Raw genomic sequence first — 18,675 nt, 5'->3', positions numbered from 1 at the left:
CTCCTCTCTTCACTTAACCTCACCCACCATCACCACCAGCCTAGACATAAAGAGTCATACAATTCTGGAAAATAACAGGGAGAACAGTCCTTGCCACATTACACCCTCAGCTTTAAAAAGCTCCAGATCTCTGGGGCGCATGCCAGCACCCTCACATTCTCTATAGCCCGGGAGGCTGTCTGTCGTTATAGATTCACTATTCAATGCAGATCATGAAGCCAGAGGTATTCTATTATGTAAAAGCAACTTGCTAAAGGAAAAAGAGTTGAAGACAGAAGGTTAACATTACGGAAAAAGGGTGGAGGTGGGACTTGACCTTTTTTGCTCTGTCACCTGAAAAAAGATACCCTTCTTATGTTGGGAGCTGTGAAGAAACTGGTTTAATTTAGTGTAGCCCACATTTTGCTCAAAATAGTTTTGAAATGTCAGAATCTAAGTCTAGACTCTTAGGAAGCTAGTGGTAAAGGGATCCAGGAATAAGGTTAAAAACAGATGACTTGAACCCAAGGTCAGAGAACTCCAGCTGGCTGAGTATTTGAGAGCTAGAGGTTTGTTAGAAAGAGTCAGAGACCCAAGTTTTGTGCTGGCTTTGATACTTACTGACTATGTGACCTTGGACAAGCCATGTCTCCTCTCTCCTTTCTCTGTAAAATGAAGGGGTTGAAAGGGATTTCCAAAGTCCCTTCCAATTGTGATATTCTGCAAACCTAGTTTCATGACCACTACCAGAGAAGTACGGTGAGGTAATTACACCTCATGAAGGAACTGCTGAGTTGCCCTGGGCATGTGGCCACCCACATTAAAAGTCAAACCTCTCAGTCTTCCTTGCAGCAAGTGCCCCTGGCATGTAAACAGAAGTGTTATGTGGCAACTTTTAGGAACTGTCCCTCATAGACACCTGGTATGAGTCTTCTTAGCCTCTTCCTGCTTGCTAGAATTTGGAAAGATGGCTGGAACTCAAGCAGCCACTTTGAGACAATGAGGTAGAAGGACTTGCTAAAAATGTGGAGTTATCAAGATAGAACGTACCTGGGATCCTGATACCACAGAGGGATATACTGGCCCTAGAACACCCCTTTCCAGCTTCTATGTGAGTGAAATAAAGAGTCGCTTTAAGGCACTATCATTCTGGGTTTTCTGGCACACATGCAAATAGATCTTGTATGCCTACTGAAACAAAAGCTTTAACTAGAAAGAAATACTAACATCTGCTCCAGTTGGGATATTTCAAATCATTGAATCATGCATTATACTTTAGATAAACTGTTACAAGGAAGGAGACAGCGAGACTATCAAGGATCTGATTTACTGTGTTCCTCCTAATTACCCGAGTTGCACTATGCCTGTTCCTAACAGTATCTTGGTCACCTGGTGACAGCTACCCACAAGTGAAAGGAAAATTAGCTAGTAACTCTCCAGTTTCCCCACAACCTCAGCCCTTTACTAGTAAGGGGACCACTGCAGGCGACCAGAAGGCCAGGACATTCCTTGTAGTTCACAGGCTTGAGCTGGGCTGGTTGGTTTCCCAGATACAAGACTCCTCTCAACGTTCCTCACATGCCATCTCCAGCCTCCAGGTAGCCCTCCAGAGCCAAGGCCTCAAAATCTCCTGAGGCTGCGCAGTACAGAGGAGCCCGGAAGGCTGTGGAAACTAAACATGTTAATACATAGAAATCCGTGTCCTACCATTTCATTTTGGATGGCTCCAGTCATTAGAAAGTCAAACTCCTCCCCCTCCCAAGCCATTCTGCCAGCCTATCACACTCTGAAGACAGCAAACACATACCCTCTTAGGATTCTGTAGGGGAAATTCCCCGACTCCTCATGTGCCCCCAAGCCCCTCACTGTCCTGAATGATCTGCCCTAGACACCGCCATGTTCCTGGTTCCCAGTGTGACTGACCCCAAGGCTGGGAGCACGGTGGCAGAGCCTGAAGAGGGTAACGTGCCATATTACACTATAATTTACTTTTGGAAATAAATATCTATGCTTTCATAATTCACAATACAGGAAATTAATCTCAACACAAATCTTGATTTTTGGATCATGGTTTTCTTAAAAAAACTGAGAAACACCATTAGTGAATCTCTTAAAATACAGCAGCCAACTGCCATACAGTGCTGGCAAAAGCCTAAACCAGTACATTTCTTTTGGAAAGCTATTTGGCACAATTAATCAAGTACCTTAAAAGTATTTACGCTCCTCGACTCCGTAACTCCACTTTTGGGAATGTGTCCCGAGGAAATTAGCAGAGATTCTGACACATACATGACTTGCTCGGTCCTACTCATAAGAGTCAAAAATTGTAAACGACCTAAATATTCAACAGCGGGGGAGTGATTACTGAGAGTAAACCACTCAACAGAATAAAACGTGCATTCACACGATGTTTTCAAAGATTGTGCAATGAAAAGATATTTTTTTAATGTTAAGTTTTTAAAAATAGAATTCAAACTGTACATGGTATGATTACAACTATACACAAAATTATGCTCAGAAAATAACTGGAAGAAAAAATGCATCAAAGTAAGGCTTCGTCCTTGTGCGTATTTTTCTAACTTACCATAATAGGCATGTCCAATAGAAATACTTAAAGAAACGAAAGTTACCATCATTTGATTACCGTCACGGAAATAATTAACAATCTCAAAGTATTTCCCCACCACAAGAAAATATAACTTTACAGTTGAGACACCTGACAGAAACCTCCTCAACTAAGGGACCAACAATAACACCACCAGTAATGGGTCAAATCAACTTATGTCTCCTGATACAATGCTCTAAAGGGAAACATCCAAAACCAAATTGAGGGACATTCTTCAAAAATGTCAAGGTCCCGGGCTTCCCTGGTGGCGCAGCGGTTGAGAGTCCGCCTGCCTATGCAGGGGACGCGGGTTTGTGCTCCGGTCCGGGAAGATCCCACATGCCGCGGAGCGGCTGGGCCCGTGAGCCATGGCCGCTAAGCGTGCGCGTCCGGAGTCCGTGCTCCGCCACGGGAGAGGCCACAGCAGTGAGAGGCCCGTAATGCAAAAAACAAACAAACAAACAAACAAAAATGTCAAGGTCCCGAAAGACAAAGACTGAGAAACTGGCCCAGATTAAAGGAGACTAAAGAGATATGACAATTAAATTCAACATGTGATTCTGGATTAAGTCCCGAGCCAGGCGCTACATTCCTGACTTTGATCATTGTACTCTGGTTATGTAAGAGAATGGAAACACTGAAGTGTTTATGGGGGCAAAGGAGAGTCATGTCTGTAAACTTTATATATGCAGAGCGAGAATATGATAAAACAAATGTGATAAAATGTTAATATTTGTGGAATCTGGCCGAAGGGCAGATGGAAATCTTTTATATTCTTCTTGCAGCTCTTCTCTAAGGCTATTTCAAACTTAGAGTTAGGGGGAAAACACCTAAAATAAGACAGAAAAAAAAGAGATGCCTAGAATACAACCAAATACTGCCCCCACCTCTTCCACAGGCTTCCTGAAATCCTCGGCCATCTATCCAGTGTCATGGGCACTTTCCCATGTAAGAGCAGTGCTTATCTGCCCTTCCTCACTTCCAGCTGACTGACTGCTCACTCCTCTGCTCACCTGACATTGTGTAGTTTTTTTAATAAGAACTATTATACAGAATCTGCAAAGAACTTTGCATGCAACACATACCTAGAATGGCTTTGATGAGTGAGGGTGGGGGGGGGCGAGAAATGCTAATTTTTAAATATAGGTAATTTATGCCCCTTAAATGGGCAAATTTTAAGCATCTGTCACCAAGCACTACGGCTAAATACCCTCTTCACAAGGAGCTAATAAGGCCTAACCTCAAACCTAGTTTGAAGATTTCACCACTGATATTTCCCAATGTTCAAATAAATGTCCACCACCCAGCAGACTTTGAAATAAAAACAAGCACCTCCTGGATGGCGTGTGTGTGTGTGTGTGTGTGTGTGTGTCTGTGTGTGTGTGAGAGTGACAGAAAGACAGAAGCCTGGCCCTGGGATGTGGACCCCTGACTAGCTACAGCTGAGGAGCTAAATGTGCTTAAGAAAGAAAGAGAAGTAGGAAAGCGCTTGGCTGGCACAGAACCCAAGAGAGGATTCTTTAATCCCTACATCGAGGGCCTAGGGATGCGGCCATGATAATGATAAGAGCTGCAAGTACAGAGTGTTTGTTGTGTGACCAGGAGCCAGCTAAGCTGCTCATGTGACTATCTAGTTCATTCTCTTGGCAAGTGAATTAAGTAGGTACTTTCATTATACCTATTCTATAGATAAGGAAGCCGAGACAAAGAACAGTTAGAAACTTGCTCAACGTCACTGGCAAGTAGGTAAGAGAGCTGTGACTCAGACCCAAGATGAAGTGGAAAGACCGATTCCTAGAGCCACACACGTCTCTCCGCTTGCTCCTATAAATGCACAGCCAGCTGCACGTCTTATATTTTGCTTCCTTTAAAAGCCACACCTTATACATGGGCTACACAGTTTTCCCACCTGTTTCCACAGCACAAACGTGGCTGTCAACAAGGGAGAGTTCAGAGGCAGGACAACTGATCTGAGAGCTTATGAAAACAGGTTTTCTTATCCTGAAATTGCAACTGCAGTGCATTTAACCAGGACTTAAGTCCTAAAGCTTTTAATGTTGTGGAAAACCTCTTCTAGAGCCAAGAGGGCTCTGGGTTGCTGCCAGCCTGGTGTGCCAGGCCTGCTAACGAGGAAGAGCTGGTGGAGGGAGCAGAGAATTAGGTAGCAGGGACGAAGGAAGAGCAGGTGAATTCCCACTCCGGAAACCCAACCCTGCCTCAAAGCTCCATTAATTGAAAATAACAATTCAAGTGCTCATGACTCATGAGGTAAATCTGTGCTTTGACATACAGTATATCACTCAGTCCCTTAAAGCTGAGGGTCTAAACCGGCATTTTCTACCCCTCTGGCCTTAACCCAAGAGCCAAGTCATAAAATCACTTCGGTGGGTTACCACCAGCATTTTTAAAAATAACATTAAAAAGGAAACATCCATGCTTCCCTGGTGGCACAGTGGCTAAGAATGCAAGGGACATGGGTTTGAGCCCTGGTCTGGAAAGATCCCACATGCCACAGAGCAACTAAGCCCTGCGCCACAAATACTGAGCCTGCGCTCTAGAGCCCGCGAGTCACAACTACTGAAGCCCGCGTGCCTAGAGTCCGTGCTCCGCAACAAGAGAAGCCACCGCAACGAGAAGCCTGCGCACCGCAACGAAGAATAGCCCCTCTTCGCCGCAACTAGAGAAAGCCCGCATTCAGCAACGAAGACCCAACGCAGCCAAAAATTAATTAACTAATTTTTAAAAATTAAAGAGAAAAGGAAACATCAGTCTGTACCATAAGCAGCAAGACTGTTTTTGGTGAAAAATCTGCATCTGTTATGTTCATATAGACATATATGTACTTGATTATAATGTAAAATGCAAAATTGTTCTTCCAGGAGTTGCAGTAAAAATGTTTGAAAAACTGCTATAAACAATCTGTGTGGGAGGTGGTACCATCCCCACTTTACAGATGTGAAAACTGAGGTTCAAAGAACTTAAGGAGGGCTTCCCTGGTGGCACAGTGGTTGAGAGTCCGCCTGCCAATGCAGGGGACGTGGGTTCGTGCCCCGGTCCGGGAAGATCCCACATGCCGCGGAGCGACTGGGCCCGTGAGCCATGGCCGCTGAGCCTGCGCGTCCGGAGCCTGTGCTCTGCAACGGGAGAGGCCACAGCAGTGAGAGGCCCGCGTACCGCAAAAAAAAAAAAAGAACTTAAGGAATTCAACTTGGGTGAAGTCTAAAAGGGCAGAGCCGGGACTCAGAGGTCTTCTGGGCACAGATTAGAAGCTCTTCTCTTTGCCCATCAATGTGCACACTTTCCACTGGTATCCCTCGAGGTCTCTCCACTCCCCAGAGCTCCACCCAGAACAAGACCCGAAAGGCCAGCAAGTCTGCTTTCCCTTCCAATCTAGCTACTGAGCACAACCAACAAGAAAGAGCTTCGATGACTGCCTGAGCCATCTTCTCTGCTACCCGCTTGTGCACACTTCCCTAAACGCCTGCAGAGAAACGCAAAAACGGCCCATGCTTCAGCCAACTGATGCCTCACAGTGTCACTAGTGCATGTGACTTGTAACATGGGCAGAAGTTGTGCCACACCACTCGGCCCAAAGCTGCAACCTTGGCTGGCAAAATACTGTCCACCACGTAAAATTAATGTTAACTTGTAAATGTCTCCAGTTTGTAGTTGCACAACAGCAATAAGTATAAGCTTTTTGGAAATACAGATTCCTGGGCCTTCCCCTTGAAGAAAATCACCTCGTGGATCTGGAGAGCCCAGGAATCCATTTTTACGCATACCTCCCTAAGACGGTTGGATTCACAGCCAGGTTGGAAGGCCATTATTCCATCGTTTAAAAACCCCCTCCCTGGACTCCATACCACTCCCCTCTCCCTCATAGCCAGAATGTTCCATCTCCCTCCCCGCTTTCTACCCACTCCTCAGCATTGTCAGAGCTGTCAGCCCCCCACCACCAAAGAGGCTCTTGGTGGAGGTCCAGCAATGACCTCCACATGGATAACCCAACGGGCACCTCCATTTCTCGTTTTGCTCAGCCTCTTGAACCCAGGCAGAACTCGCTTGGTCTCCCTTCTACCTCTCCAGCCACCCTTCCTATCTTCTTTGTAAATCCACCTCCGCCATCCTGCAAATGCGGGAGTTCCTCAGGGCTCACTCACTCAGTCCATCTTCTCTTCCTGCCCCACACCCTCCCCTGGGGTCCCCCACCTGAGCAGCACCCCTAAATTAACATCCTCAGCCCAGACCTCCTTTCTGAGCGCCACACCCTCACATCCTGCTCACTCAGCGGCTCTTACACCGGGGTCAAGTATAATTCTCAAATGTTAAAAACCCAATTCTCATACAAACAAAGACTGAGCATATTTCAAAGGGTTATTAACTCATTAATAAGGGACCCACTAAAATGACAAAGCTTGGTCAAAAGAGGATATAAGAAAAAAAAGGTTAATAAAAAGATTTTAAAAAGAGGTTATAGGGAATTCCCTGGCGGTCCAGTGGTTAAGACTCCATGCTTCCACCGCCGGGGGCCTAGGTTCAAACCCTAGTCGGGGAACTAAGATCCCGCAAGCAGTGCAGCACGCCCAAAAAAAAAAAAAAGAAGTAGTTATAAGAAACTTACAAGTGGTCGATGAAAAACAGGTATGATATGATTGCTAAATGAGATACCAAGCCGGTTAATGTCCTGAAGGATCTCTCTTCTCTACCAAACAGAAATCATTTGCATCCTTTCTAACTTTACAGAGTATGGGTCCTAAGGAATAATAAACAAAGTGACATTCCCTAAAGTACTGGATGCCGCTGAGGTGGGCTTCCTAGACAATGCTCCAGTGTGACATTAGAAAGTCACTAGATCATCTTTTATTTCCAAGTTTGGCGATAATTTTTCTTACACTGGGGTCTATGAATTTGGATGGGGAAATATCACATCTCTGTTTTCACTGATTTCACTAAAATTTAGCCTTCCCTTTATTATGAATGTAGGTAACTAATTACAGTAGCACTTACAGTGTCTGTGACTTTGCCATCAACAGAAATCACATTTTCTCATCACAAGAGGATTGCTGCAGATATCTTGAAACACTGTCTATGCTTATCACTACTTAAAATTACAGAAATTATCAAACTTGCCACTAGATCTTCTTATATGACGCATTAAAAAAATACATACTATTTTGTCACAATTTATTATATTTTAATAACTATATTTCAATATCACTGGTTTCTTTTGTAATCCTATGCATTCTGTTTTATACATTTAAAAACATTTTTCTAAGAAAGGGTCCATAAGTCTTCAGAGAGGCCTTTCCTGACTCCCTGCAGTAGGATAGGGACCCCTGTTACACATTCTCTTACCACCTTATCTTCCTCCTTCCAGCACTTATTACCTGAATTAAATAATAAATTAGTGGCTCTCTCGCTAGGCAATGGGAGGAAGGGATGGTGTCCATCTTAGTTATATTTTGTCCCAAATGCCTTGGTATAGTATGTCTGGCTCATAAAATACTCTCAAGAAGTATCTGTTAAAAACAAAAAAAAGGGGGCTTCCCTGTTGGCACAGTGGTTAAGAATCCGCCTGCCAATGCAGGGGACACGGGTTGGAGCCCTGGTCTAGGAAGATCCCACATGCAGTGGAGCAACTAAGCCCGTGCACCACAGCTACTGAGCCTGCGCTCTTGAGCCCATGAGCCACAACTACTGAGCCCACGTGTCACAACTACTGAAGCCAGCGCGTCTAGAACCCGTGCTCCGCGATAAGAGAAGCCAATGCAATGAGAAGCCTGTGCACCGCAAGGAAGAGTAGCCCCCGCTCGCCGCAACTAGAGAAAGCCCGCACGCAGCAACGAGGACCCAACGCAGCCAAAAATAAATAAATAAATAAAAAACAAACAAAACACTAACAAAAAAGAAAGATCTGTGGAATAAATGAACATCTGTGACACGTGCAACATGCAGACAGTGGTCCATGTTTCTTTGAAATGAGGAGCATGTACGACACTCTGCCCAGGACCCAGCGGGTCAGACCCCTTGATGACAGCAAACCTGCTTGTTCCTCGGGAGCCTGCCCTACTTGGCCCTATAACAGAGTTTTCCAGCCAAGCCCACATCTTGGCTCAGAAGCTAGATCACCCTAATGTTTTAAGCCCCAATGTAAGGCCCTCGACCTAGATCTCCATTAATACCTTCCACGCGAAGATTAAAGGATCTGCTCACGAATTAAAGACATCTGCTCAAGCCAAGGGGTTAGACAAATGGTGGGATTCTTTGGGGCGATGGATTCTCTACCCCTGCCCCAGCCAGCTGTGAGGAGTGGGGAACTCTGAAGCGGGGCACAGGCTCACCATCAGGCCACCTGGGAACAGAGCGCACATCCACCTGGGGGCTCAGTATGACCTTGGGGGACAAAAAGACGCAAAAAGGCTATTCTAATCCCATACTCCTTCTGAGTGTCTAACCCCGACTCCCCCGCACTGCATGACTGCAAAGCTAATCATTTAGAAGTGGTCATAAACTGGTGTGTGGAAAGAGGCCCTGTTGGACGTAGGTGGTCCGAGGGGACAGCTATCTAGAGCCATGCAGGAGGGTGATGAGAAGGGCAGGAAGGATGGTCAGTGAGGGCCTGGCTATGGCCCCTACTCAGGCCATCAGGGAGCTAAAGAGCAAGGTTCACGGACTCCCCAGGTAAATGGCTGGTGCTGCGATTTCAGAAAATAGCGCGTGCCAAGGAGGCTGCTCAGACATTCAGGCGACCCACTCCCCTTCCAGGCCATGACCATCAATGGTCTCTCTCTTCCTGCTCTGTCAGCCTACTCATCCCTCTTTCGGGGTAACAGTACTCAACCAGCTTACCTCACCCAGCTCATGTGGGACTCAAAACTACACAGGTGTGAAATATGTGGAAATGCTTTGCAAACTCTAAAGCCCTCTACAAATGTACCAGGTGTCTTCTAATTCTCGTTGCCAGGTCAAATGGGTAGCCAGAGGCCTGGGTCAGGGCCACAGGATGGGCCAGGCAGGAGGAACAGAGCTCCTTCCCTCTCCCACTGAAACCTAGGACACCAGGTGTGGGGGGAAAGGAAGCGGGGGGCAAGTAAACCATGGAAGTCCGGCAACGTAGGAGAACTTAGGCTCTCCTACACCCCATGCGCACTCTCTGGTCCACTGTCATTTAGCCTCCAAAACCTACCACAATCACCAAGGGAGACACAAGAGCCCCACAGAACAAAACCACAAAGCTGGGGCGTACCTTCCAGGGAGGCGGTGTGGTTGGTATCTCCATTCTCAAGAGAGGATCCACTTTCAGAAGAAAGGGGAAACACAGGGCACTTAAATCCTCAGTTCCTCTGTCCGCATGCACGCATGCCCGCGCGCGCACACACACACACCCGCATCCAGAGGCTCTGCAGCGGCCCAGTGCAGAGGGGCAAGGAGCCATCAGGAGCTCAGCTCCAGGGGACTGTGCCGGGGAGAGTCCTGGCTGCACGGGCCCCCCAGCCGTGTCTCGCAGCCTCCGCTCACACCCGCTCTGGCCCTTCACTGGCTTCCGGGCGCCCCTTCTCCAACGATCTGAGGTGACTGCTGTGGCTCCTACTTAGTGGGCACGTCCACGTGCCACACAGTGTGCTGGGTGCTTCCTGTATTATTTCTGATCCTTTCAGCTTTGCAAGATGGGTATCATTACCACCACTGACAACAAGAAAACAGTCAGGGCCCAAGGTCACATAGCTCCTGAGTGTCTAGCTGGCTAAAAGCCCATGTTCTTTCTATACCATCGCACTGGACTACATCTTGTAGATAACAGAGAAGAAAGTAAGAGGAAGAAAGTGTTGTTTTGGGAAAACTAATCCAGTCTCTTCCGCTCCAACCCAACCCTCCACTGTGGCGTAACTGCTCTTGTTAGTGAAAGGGCCGTTTTCATCATATCTCTCCATTGCCTAAAGAATCAAGTCCCTAAAGCTTTGTCAGGCATTTAAGATTCTTTCCAATTCACTTTTCCAGCCTCGTTTCCCCAACCCCACCCTCAAATCCTCCCTTCCATCCAGCCCGGCCCATCACTCCTCATTGCCCACGTTTCTGTCTTGGCTTCCCTGCCTGCAACACTAATTCCTTCAACCAAACACAGACTGGGGGTGACTGCACGCCAGGTCTGGGCGAGGTGCTGGGACAGGGAGGATCCCCGCTGTCACAGAGTCTGCCTTCCTTGTGAGGCATGAGCTGCGGCCCTTCTCTGGCCCCTTGGTGCCCCAGAGCATGACCCTGGTCCGAATCCACAGCACTGTGTTTGCCACTCCTACGGCACTCAGTCATTCCAACTCGTGTGCCAGTTCTGTTTTAAAACTTCCTCTGTAATGTGTTTACTTCTGTGGGAAAAGTGCACTCCAGGTTCCAAGCAGCATTATCAATGGCAGTTGGGCTCTCATGCCAGCCCATAAAAGCCTACTAAATATATAGCTGTGTAGAACCTAAATACGTGTACATTAAAAGCTCTGCAGGAGAGACCAGGGCAAACGTCTGCTGCTTCCTGCACCCCTACCCACTGCGCCATCAAGTTCTGAGCTTCACGCCACCCTCTGGGGCAGAGGCCTGAGCAGTGGGAGGAGGGAAGCAGGTGGGAGCTGGCACGACAGAGATGGAGGGGGAAGAACGCTGATGTGTAATTCAGGGGCCTGGCTCCCATCCCCACTCTGTCTTTACAAACTAGGCGGCCTCAAGTGGGTGAGTCCCTTCCCTCTCAAAGCCTCACTTTTCTCTTTTAAAATCAGGGAGCTGAGTTAGGTCAGTAGTTCTCAGACCTCTGAAGCTCACAGATTGGCAGGATATATTTTTAAACATGTATTTAAAGTATATGTTTAAAAATATGTAGTGTGTATTACATATATATTTTAAAATAAATTTTATCAATTAAAGGACTTTTTAATAAAATCACAATATACTATCACTGCTTTCATTTTTTTCAAAAGGACATTATAAACCACTCCTCCACCCCACCCCCCTACATGCACTCCCTCAATATGGACACCGTGTCAGAGAAATGAAGTTTTTAAACCGGAAATATTTGGAATCATGAAAAAAAAAAAAGCCATTCACCATTGTTATTTTTCCAATTTGTCTGTGAACCAGTGCAAACTTCATCACAGCCCAGCTCCAGGCCTCAGCCTGACGATGGAACCCTTGAGCTGGGTGAGGCTGAGTCCTCTCCAGCTCTGACATTACTCCACTCTGAGCGAGCTCTGGATGGAGACTATACAACAATCAGCATGGATGGCCCCGGGGAAGGGTCAGCTGCAGGAAGGAGCTGAGTGGGACAGCAGGAAGGGGCAGTCGGCTGCAGGGGTAGGGACAGGACAGCCTGGCCTCCCCAGCCGCAGGCCCAGGGCAGAGACACCCAGCCTGGAAGGGCTGGAACTAACCTGTCCCAAGTGTTGACTAGCGCTGTTTCCACCCCAGAGTGTAGAAGGCTGCGAGTCCCCAAAGAAACTTTTTTAAAAGTTCCTCTACTAACTTTTTCTGATCAAACACTAATGCACATTCATATAGAAAACTTGGCAAGTACCAAAAAAACATAAGCAAAGAAGTAAGCAAAAGTCACCCAAAACTCCACCTTCCAGAACAATCACTGTAAACATTCTGATGCACTGCTAATCCCTCAAACACTTTTGTAGCTATCTTCAGCCACCCTGGGACTCAGTTTTGTATCCAGCTTTTCCCCTAATTATCACACTCAAATACTTCTCCATGTCCTTAGATATTCTTCATAAGCATCATAACATATTTTGATAATAAACCCAGCATTGTAGTAAATACCAATATTCTTTATAAACATGACTTTCCGTGGTATGGATAGGGCCAGAAATCATTTAAACATGCTGCCGTTGTTAAGCATTTAAGCCACTTATTTTTGCTATTGTAAAAAACGTGGTGGGTGTACACCCCTGTCCATGAATCTCTGTAGACCCCTTTACACTTCTCTGTATCTCTTGGGTCACAGCCCGGTGCTCTGCGCGTATCTGCCCCCAGTAAATACTGAGTGGACAAAGAAACCCAATCCACTCCCAGGAGCTGCGGAACCCTTATCAGATGGACGTAGAGTTTATATTTACCAAGGCCCACCCTGGTGTCCACCCGCCACTCATCACTGACCCTACACCTCAGGCTCACACCTGCTAAGTCAATCTTGGGCTTGGGGAAAGGAGAAGATGTCAATTCCTTGTTGAGGCCTCCCAGGTTCTAGGGCTCTCAGCAAACCTACCCACTCTCCACACCTCCAGGTGGAGGGCATCAGCAGACCTCAATTGCCTAGAGGACTCCCACAGCCCCTCCTGAGGGCTCAACCCACCCCTTAGGAAAGTCATGGCTGACCTCCCTCTAAATTAATGTATGGCTCCCCTCAGGCGTGCTCCCAGAACTTCAAGTATCAGCACTCACTGTTCTGTCTTTATCTGCTCACAGGACTGACTCCCCTGCCCAACGCAGGGCAACACCAGAGGGCAGGAACAATGTGTGTTTTGCTCCCTGCCCAAAATCCAACCCAGTGCCAGCCAAACAATGGGGTTGATAAATAAATGTTTGCTGAATGAAACTTCTTTCTGGTCTGAGTCTCAAGCCTTTTATTTTCACAGGAGGGAGAGGAAAGGGGAAGAAGAGAGGAAAGTAGGACCTCCTAAAACAGCCCAAGTGCAAAGACCTGATAGCGGGTGGCACTGGAGATGGCCCCCTCTGCACAGTCCAGCAGTCCTGCCTGGCCTAGAAACCAGCCCAGACCAACCGGCAGCAGGAACAGAATACAAACAGATCAAACACACCTAGATTTCGGGAAGTGACACTGCCCCACTCCAGCCTCATTTCTCTCCAAGAGAATGGTCAGATCTAGAGGGGCAAGGACCTTCCTTTCCCACCCATTTTCATACAACTAGAAAATACAGGGTCACTCCTCACTGGCGAACCCAGATGGTCAGGGTATTGAGAGATGGAAGTATTTAAAGCAACTCAAGCCACACTCCGTTTTTTTCTCCTCACGTTTCATCCAGCATCCTCGCCACACCCAAAAGAAAAAACCTGTAAAATCTGGGTTGGAGAGAGTGCCAGCAGCAGGAGGTTCCCTTCAGGAACTTCAGGTAAAAAAGGAGCCAAGATTGTCCTAAAATAAGGCAGACCAGAAGTTATACTAGAGGTGTGGAAGGAGGCCGTATTATCCTATCACACACCCACAGCAACACCAAGGCCAAACCCGGGGCCCTGGGTGCTGTGGACACACCCATTCCAACCTCTCTCAGGGATGCCCTGCGGCATTCCTCCCCCACCCCACAAGGGTAGCAAACTCCTCCGGAGAGCCTGCACTCCCATCACCCTGGCCCACCCCTTCTCCACTCCTGTACGGTTTTGCAGTTTAGAGCTACGTCCTCCGATTTCTCATCCGACCCTCCTGGCAACCTTGTTAGAGTGGTATTTAAAGCGTCCCCATTTCATGGATGAGAAGATTAAGTCAGGTACATTAAACGATAGGCCGCGTCACAAGCCAGAAAGTGGCTGAGGTTCCAGCCAGCCTCAGTTGGGTGAAGGAGCTTAACTCCCCCGCGGTGACCCCACCCGGCCCCGCCAAGCCTGGCCGGCTGGCGGAGATCCACGTGGTGACTGGAGGTTCGCGGCTGCTCAGAGCCGAAACCAAGAACTAGGTGGCTGGCTCCAGAACAAGGTTTCCGGCAGTGCTGGTGGCAAGCACCCCCTTCTTACCCCGTACTCACACAGGTACAGGGCCCGGAGTCTGGGGTGCAGCACCCCCGCAAGCCGCCGGCGTCCGGCCCTAGCCCGCGGCCGCCCCCTGACCTGCGCCCCTGCAAAGTTGTGTCCGCGGCGTAAGCCCCCCACCCTCGCGAGGGATCGCCCAGTGCCCCCGGGGTCCCCCACCCCGGGCTCCTTTCGACCTTTGAGCCCCGGAGCACCCCGCTGCGAGTGCACGGCGACCGCCCCGCTGCCTCCCCCGCAGCCACCGGGTCCCCGCCTGCTCGGCACGCACACCCCCAACCAGGCGCCCGGAGGCATCTATCTCCCCGCACGTCCCGGGAGGGCCGGGAGCAGGGAACTCGGACCCTCGCCGGGCGCACGTGCCGTCCCGGCCCGGACCCCAGCGCCACAGCCTCACCCAGACCGCCAGCAGCAGCAGCAACCACGCCGGCACGACCCGCGCCATCCCCGCCGCAGCTGCCCACGGGCGGTTCTGGTCCCCACTCGGGCTCCCGCGACCGCAGCTCCGCCGGGGGCAGCCACCGCCGCCACTTCCCAGCCGCTCCCCGCCTCCGAGTTCCCGGTGCCACGTCTGCCAAAGCATGCGCACCGCGCTGGCAGAGCCTGCCGGGGAGAAGTGCGTGCTGGGAGTTGTAGTTTGCAGCATGGCTGAGCAGGGGTCCGCGGGTGTGAACTTGGCCCCCAGGCCAGGTAGAAGTCTGAGTGGAGTGCGACATGGTCAGGGTCAAAGAGTAAGGGAAAGCAGTTAATTTGGGGGGCTTGCTCTGTGCCTAGAACTTTAGAAACAAGATCTCCTTGAGCTCAGGTAAGTTTTATTTTCCACACTTTGAGGATGAGGTGGCGGCCCAGAGAACTTAATATGACCCAGATCACACAGCCTGGAAATGGCAGAGTCCAGTGCCGCTTGTGGAGGATAGGAAAAGCCGTCGTCCCTGCGTCCCTCCTACTGTTTCTTTTTTTCATTCAGAAAACTGTATTGAGCTGTTGGAAAAGAGTTTGACATTTCCTCAAAAAGTTGAACAGAGATGACCTTATAACCCAACAATTCCATTCCTGGGCATGTACCCAAAAGACTTGAAAACAGGTATTCAAACAGATACTTGTACACAAATGTTCATAGCAGCATTATTCACAATAGCCAAGAGGTAGAAACAACCCAAGTGTCTATTGAGAGATAAATGGATAAACAAAATGTGATATATTCATACAGTGGGATATTATTCAGTCATTAAAAGGAATGAACTACTGATGTATGCAACAATGTGGATGAAACTCGAAAATATTATGCTAAGAATGGAGCCAGACACAAAAGTATGCATATCGTATGATTACATTTATATGAACCATCCGGAAATAGGCAAATTCATAGTGACAGAAAGCAGATTAGTGATTGCCCGGGGCTGGGGGGAGGAGGAATTGGGGAGTGACTGCTCAGTGGGTACAAGATCTCCTTGGGAAGGATGAAAAGATTTTGGAAAAAGACAGAAACGATAATTGCACAACATTGTGAAGATACTAAGTGCCACTGAATTGTACACTTTAAAATGGTTACTTTTATGTTATGTGAATTTTATCTCAATAAAAAAATTTTTAAAGAAAAAAAACCATCATTGAATCCATTCCTTGTGCTAAAACATTCATGTGTGGAATCAGTTATTCATTCAAGAATTTTTATTAAATACCTACTACACCCTGAGGGTCAAGATATATAGTAGTGAGATGGACAAGGAAGTGCACAGTCTAGGATTGATAGGTTATAGCTGGAAGATCTTTGCTCACTGTCTGGAGGTTCCAAGCTCAAAACCTAGAAGTCATCCTTGATTCATCCTCACTTCTCAACAGGCCCATCCAACCCATCACCACATCCTGTCAGTTCTACCTCCAAAATATAACTCTTCTGCCACCTCCCAAGTCTAAGTCACTGACATGTCTCAGCCACTCAAGGGCAAGACTGCGCCTTCCATTTGCCTGCTCCTTCCTCCTTGTACCCCCTACAATGCAGTTGTTAATGTCAGTCGGATTTTGTTAGCCATTTCCTGGAAACCCTCCAATGGTTTCCCATTGCCCATAAAATGAAATCCAAACACTTCCCCATGACCTGTGAGCCATGCATGGTCTGGGCCTGGCCTCTAGACTTCGTCTCCTGCCTCTCCCCTATGCAGTCCACTTGGCTCCAGTTACACAAACCATCATTTCCTGCCCATCCCCCACCATCAGAGCTGTTCCTACTTCAGGGCTAGTACTTTTCCTATTCTCTCTTCCTTAACACTCTCCCTGGTCCTTGGTCTGACCGCCACCTTCTAATCCCTTCAGGGCTCTCCTACATGTACATCCTCAGAAAGGCCCTTGGAGCAACCCATCTAAAGGGTCTCCACCCCCAAGCCCCTTATCCTCTAGCTCAGGTTCTGCTGATTCCTTGCCAGCCCTTGCCACAGTCCGCCACTACTCGTTTAGTTGGTGTGTCCATGGTCTCCTGCTACAAGTGGAACGTAGGTTCATGTCTCTCTTGTTAGCCACCTAACTGCAGAGCCTAGCATAGGACCTGAGCCTCAGGTGGTTCTCAGAGTTCTTTTGGATAACTAACTGATTGAATGAAGTGATGTGTTGGAGAATTTCAGAAATTCCTGAATCAGGCAGGGCTTCCTCTGCATGCTCTGCATCCTCAAGCTCATGATCTGCATATGGGAAAGTGGGCCTTTCAGCTCCTCCTCTCTGTTTTTTTTGGTGACTCTGCGCCAGGCCAGGAATGGAACCCCGGCCCTCGGCAGTGAAAGCGCAGAGTCCCAACCATTGGACCGCCAGGGAATGCCTTCTGTTTCTCATCTGTAAAATGAAGTGGCTGGTAAAGATATAGAGCACCTGTACTCCCATGCATTGATGATGGGAATGTAAATTGGTTCGTCCACTTTGGACAACAGTATATGTATAAAATATGTACCAAAATGTTCACAGCAGCTTTATTCATAATAGGGCTTAATTGTGCCTACTCCCCCACAAGTTCATATATTGATGTCCTAACCCCCGGTACTTTAGAATATGACTATATTTGAAGATAAGGCCTTAAGAAGTAATTAAGTTGAATGAAGCCATTGGGATGAGCCCTAATCCAATATGACTGGTGTCCTTATAAAAAGAGGACATTAGGACACACAAAGAAAAGGAAAGACTGTGTGAAGACACAAAGAGAAGATGGCCAGCTACAAGTCAAGGAGAGAGGTCCTCAGAAGAAATCAACCCTGCTGATACCTTGATCTTGGACTTCTAGCCTCCAGAATTGTGAGAAAGTAAATTTATGTTGTCTAAACCACTCCTTCTGTGGTACTTTGTGATGACAGCCCTAGAAAACTAATACAGTGGCTAAACTGAAAACAATCCAAATGTCCTTGTAAAAGTAGATAAGTAAATGATATCCTATTCTGCAACAAAAAAGAACAAACTACAGATATGTACAAGAACATGGATGACTCTCAAAACCCTGATGTTGAACAAAAGTAGCCAGACACAAAAAAGCACATACTGTATGATTCCATTTATCTGAAGTTCAAGAACAGGTAAGCATAATCTATGGTGATAGAAGGAAAATGGGGGTTCCCGTGGTGGGGGCGGGGAGGAGGAGAGATCAACTGGGAAGAAATAGGAGCAAACCTCTGGGTGCGAGAAATGTTCTAGATCTTGATTAAATGATGGTTACATGAGTCTACATGTATAAAAATTAATTTATTAATTGAGCTGAATTAGTTGAGCTGTATGCTAAGATTTGTACACTTTACTGTCTTTAAATTGTATCTTGATTTTTTTAAAGTTCAAAAAATGAAGGGTGGAGTGAATCAGCTAATCTTCAGGATCCCTTGTAACTCTTGTACGTATCTCCTGAGTCCAAGACTGGCTAAAAGCTCCTGGGTCCAGAGGAGGGCTGAACTCTGCAGAAATTAACTGCCAAAAGGGAAAGAGTCCAGGAGAGGAAGGAAGGAAGGAAGCCATGGGTCTATGAGCCAGAGAACCAGAGGGCAGGGGACTGAGAGGGAAAAATAAAAATTGCCAAGAAAACAAGCCATTTCATCCTGCAATTGAAACTAGCTAAAATGAGATTTATGGCCCTTCTGGGAATGTTTAACAATTCTAAGCTTCACTCTCTTTGAAATATTAGGAGAACAGCACAGGGCAAGTGCTGTCCCTCCTCCATTACAGCCCTCAATGGGAACCATCCATTCTCCAGCAGCAGCCCCACGGGGCCCAGCCAGAGAAACTTCTCATCCTGCGGTTTATCGTGAATTGTGAAGCCACCTTATATTTGTGTGGCCAGTTCCTCTCCATCATCTGAACTGAGATGAGGACTAGCACAGTGACTG

The 18,675-nt window shown here is 47.6% G+C and overlaps 1 protein-coding gene across 1 annotated transcript in view; it reads right to left on the bottom strand.

Annotated features, from left to right (window-relative positions):
* The window catches only part of PDIA5 (protein disulfide isomerase family A member 5), a 92,484-nt gene extending 77,606 nt beyond the window's left edge, over nt 1–14,878 (bottom strand). Inside the window, exon 1 of the mRNA XM_027106550.1 lies at nt 14,724–14,878. Within this exon, the coding sequence (XP_026962351.1) occupies nt 14,724–14,771 (48 nt within the window). The 5' untranslated portion in view covers nt 14,772–14,878. The remainder of the gene's footprint in view (nt 1–14,723) is intronic.
* Between the last annotated feature and the right edge of the window lie 3,797 nt (nt 14,879–18,675).

This window comes from Aethalodelphis obliquidens, unplaced genomic scaffold (assembly GCF_003676395.1).
Source record: "Aethalodelphis obliquidens isolate GAN/ISIS:26980383/991018 unplaced genomic scaffold, ASM367639v1 scaffold1, whole genome shotgun sequence".
NCBI classification, from domain to species: Eukaryota; Metazoa; Chordata; class Mammalia; order Artiodactyla; family Delphinidae; genus Aethalodelphis; species Aethalodelphis obliquidens.
This window is presented reverse-complemented; position numbering and strand designations above follow the sequence as displayed.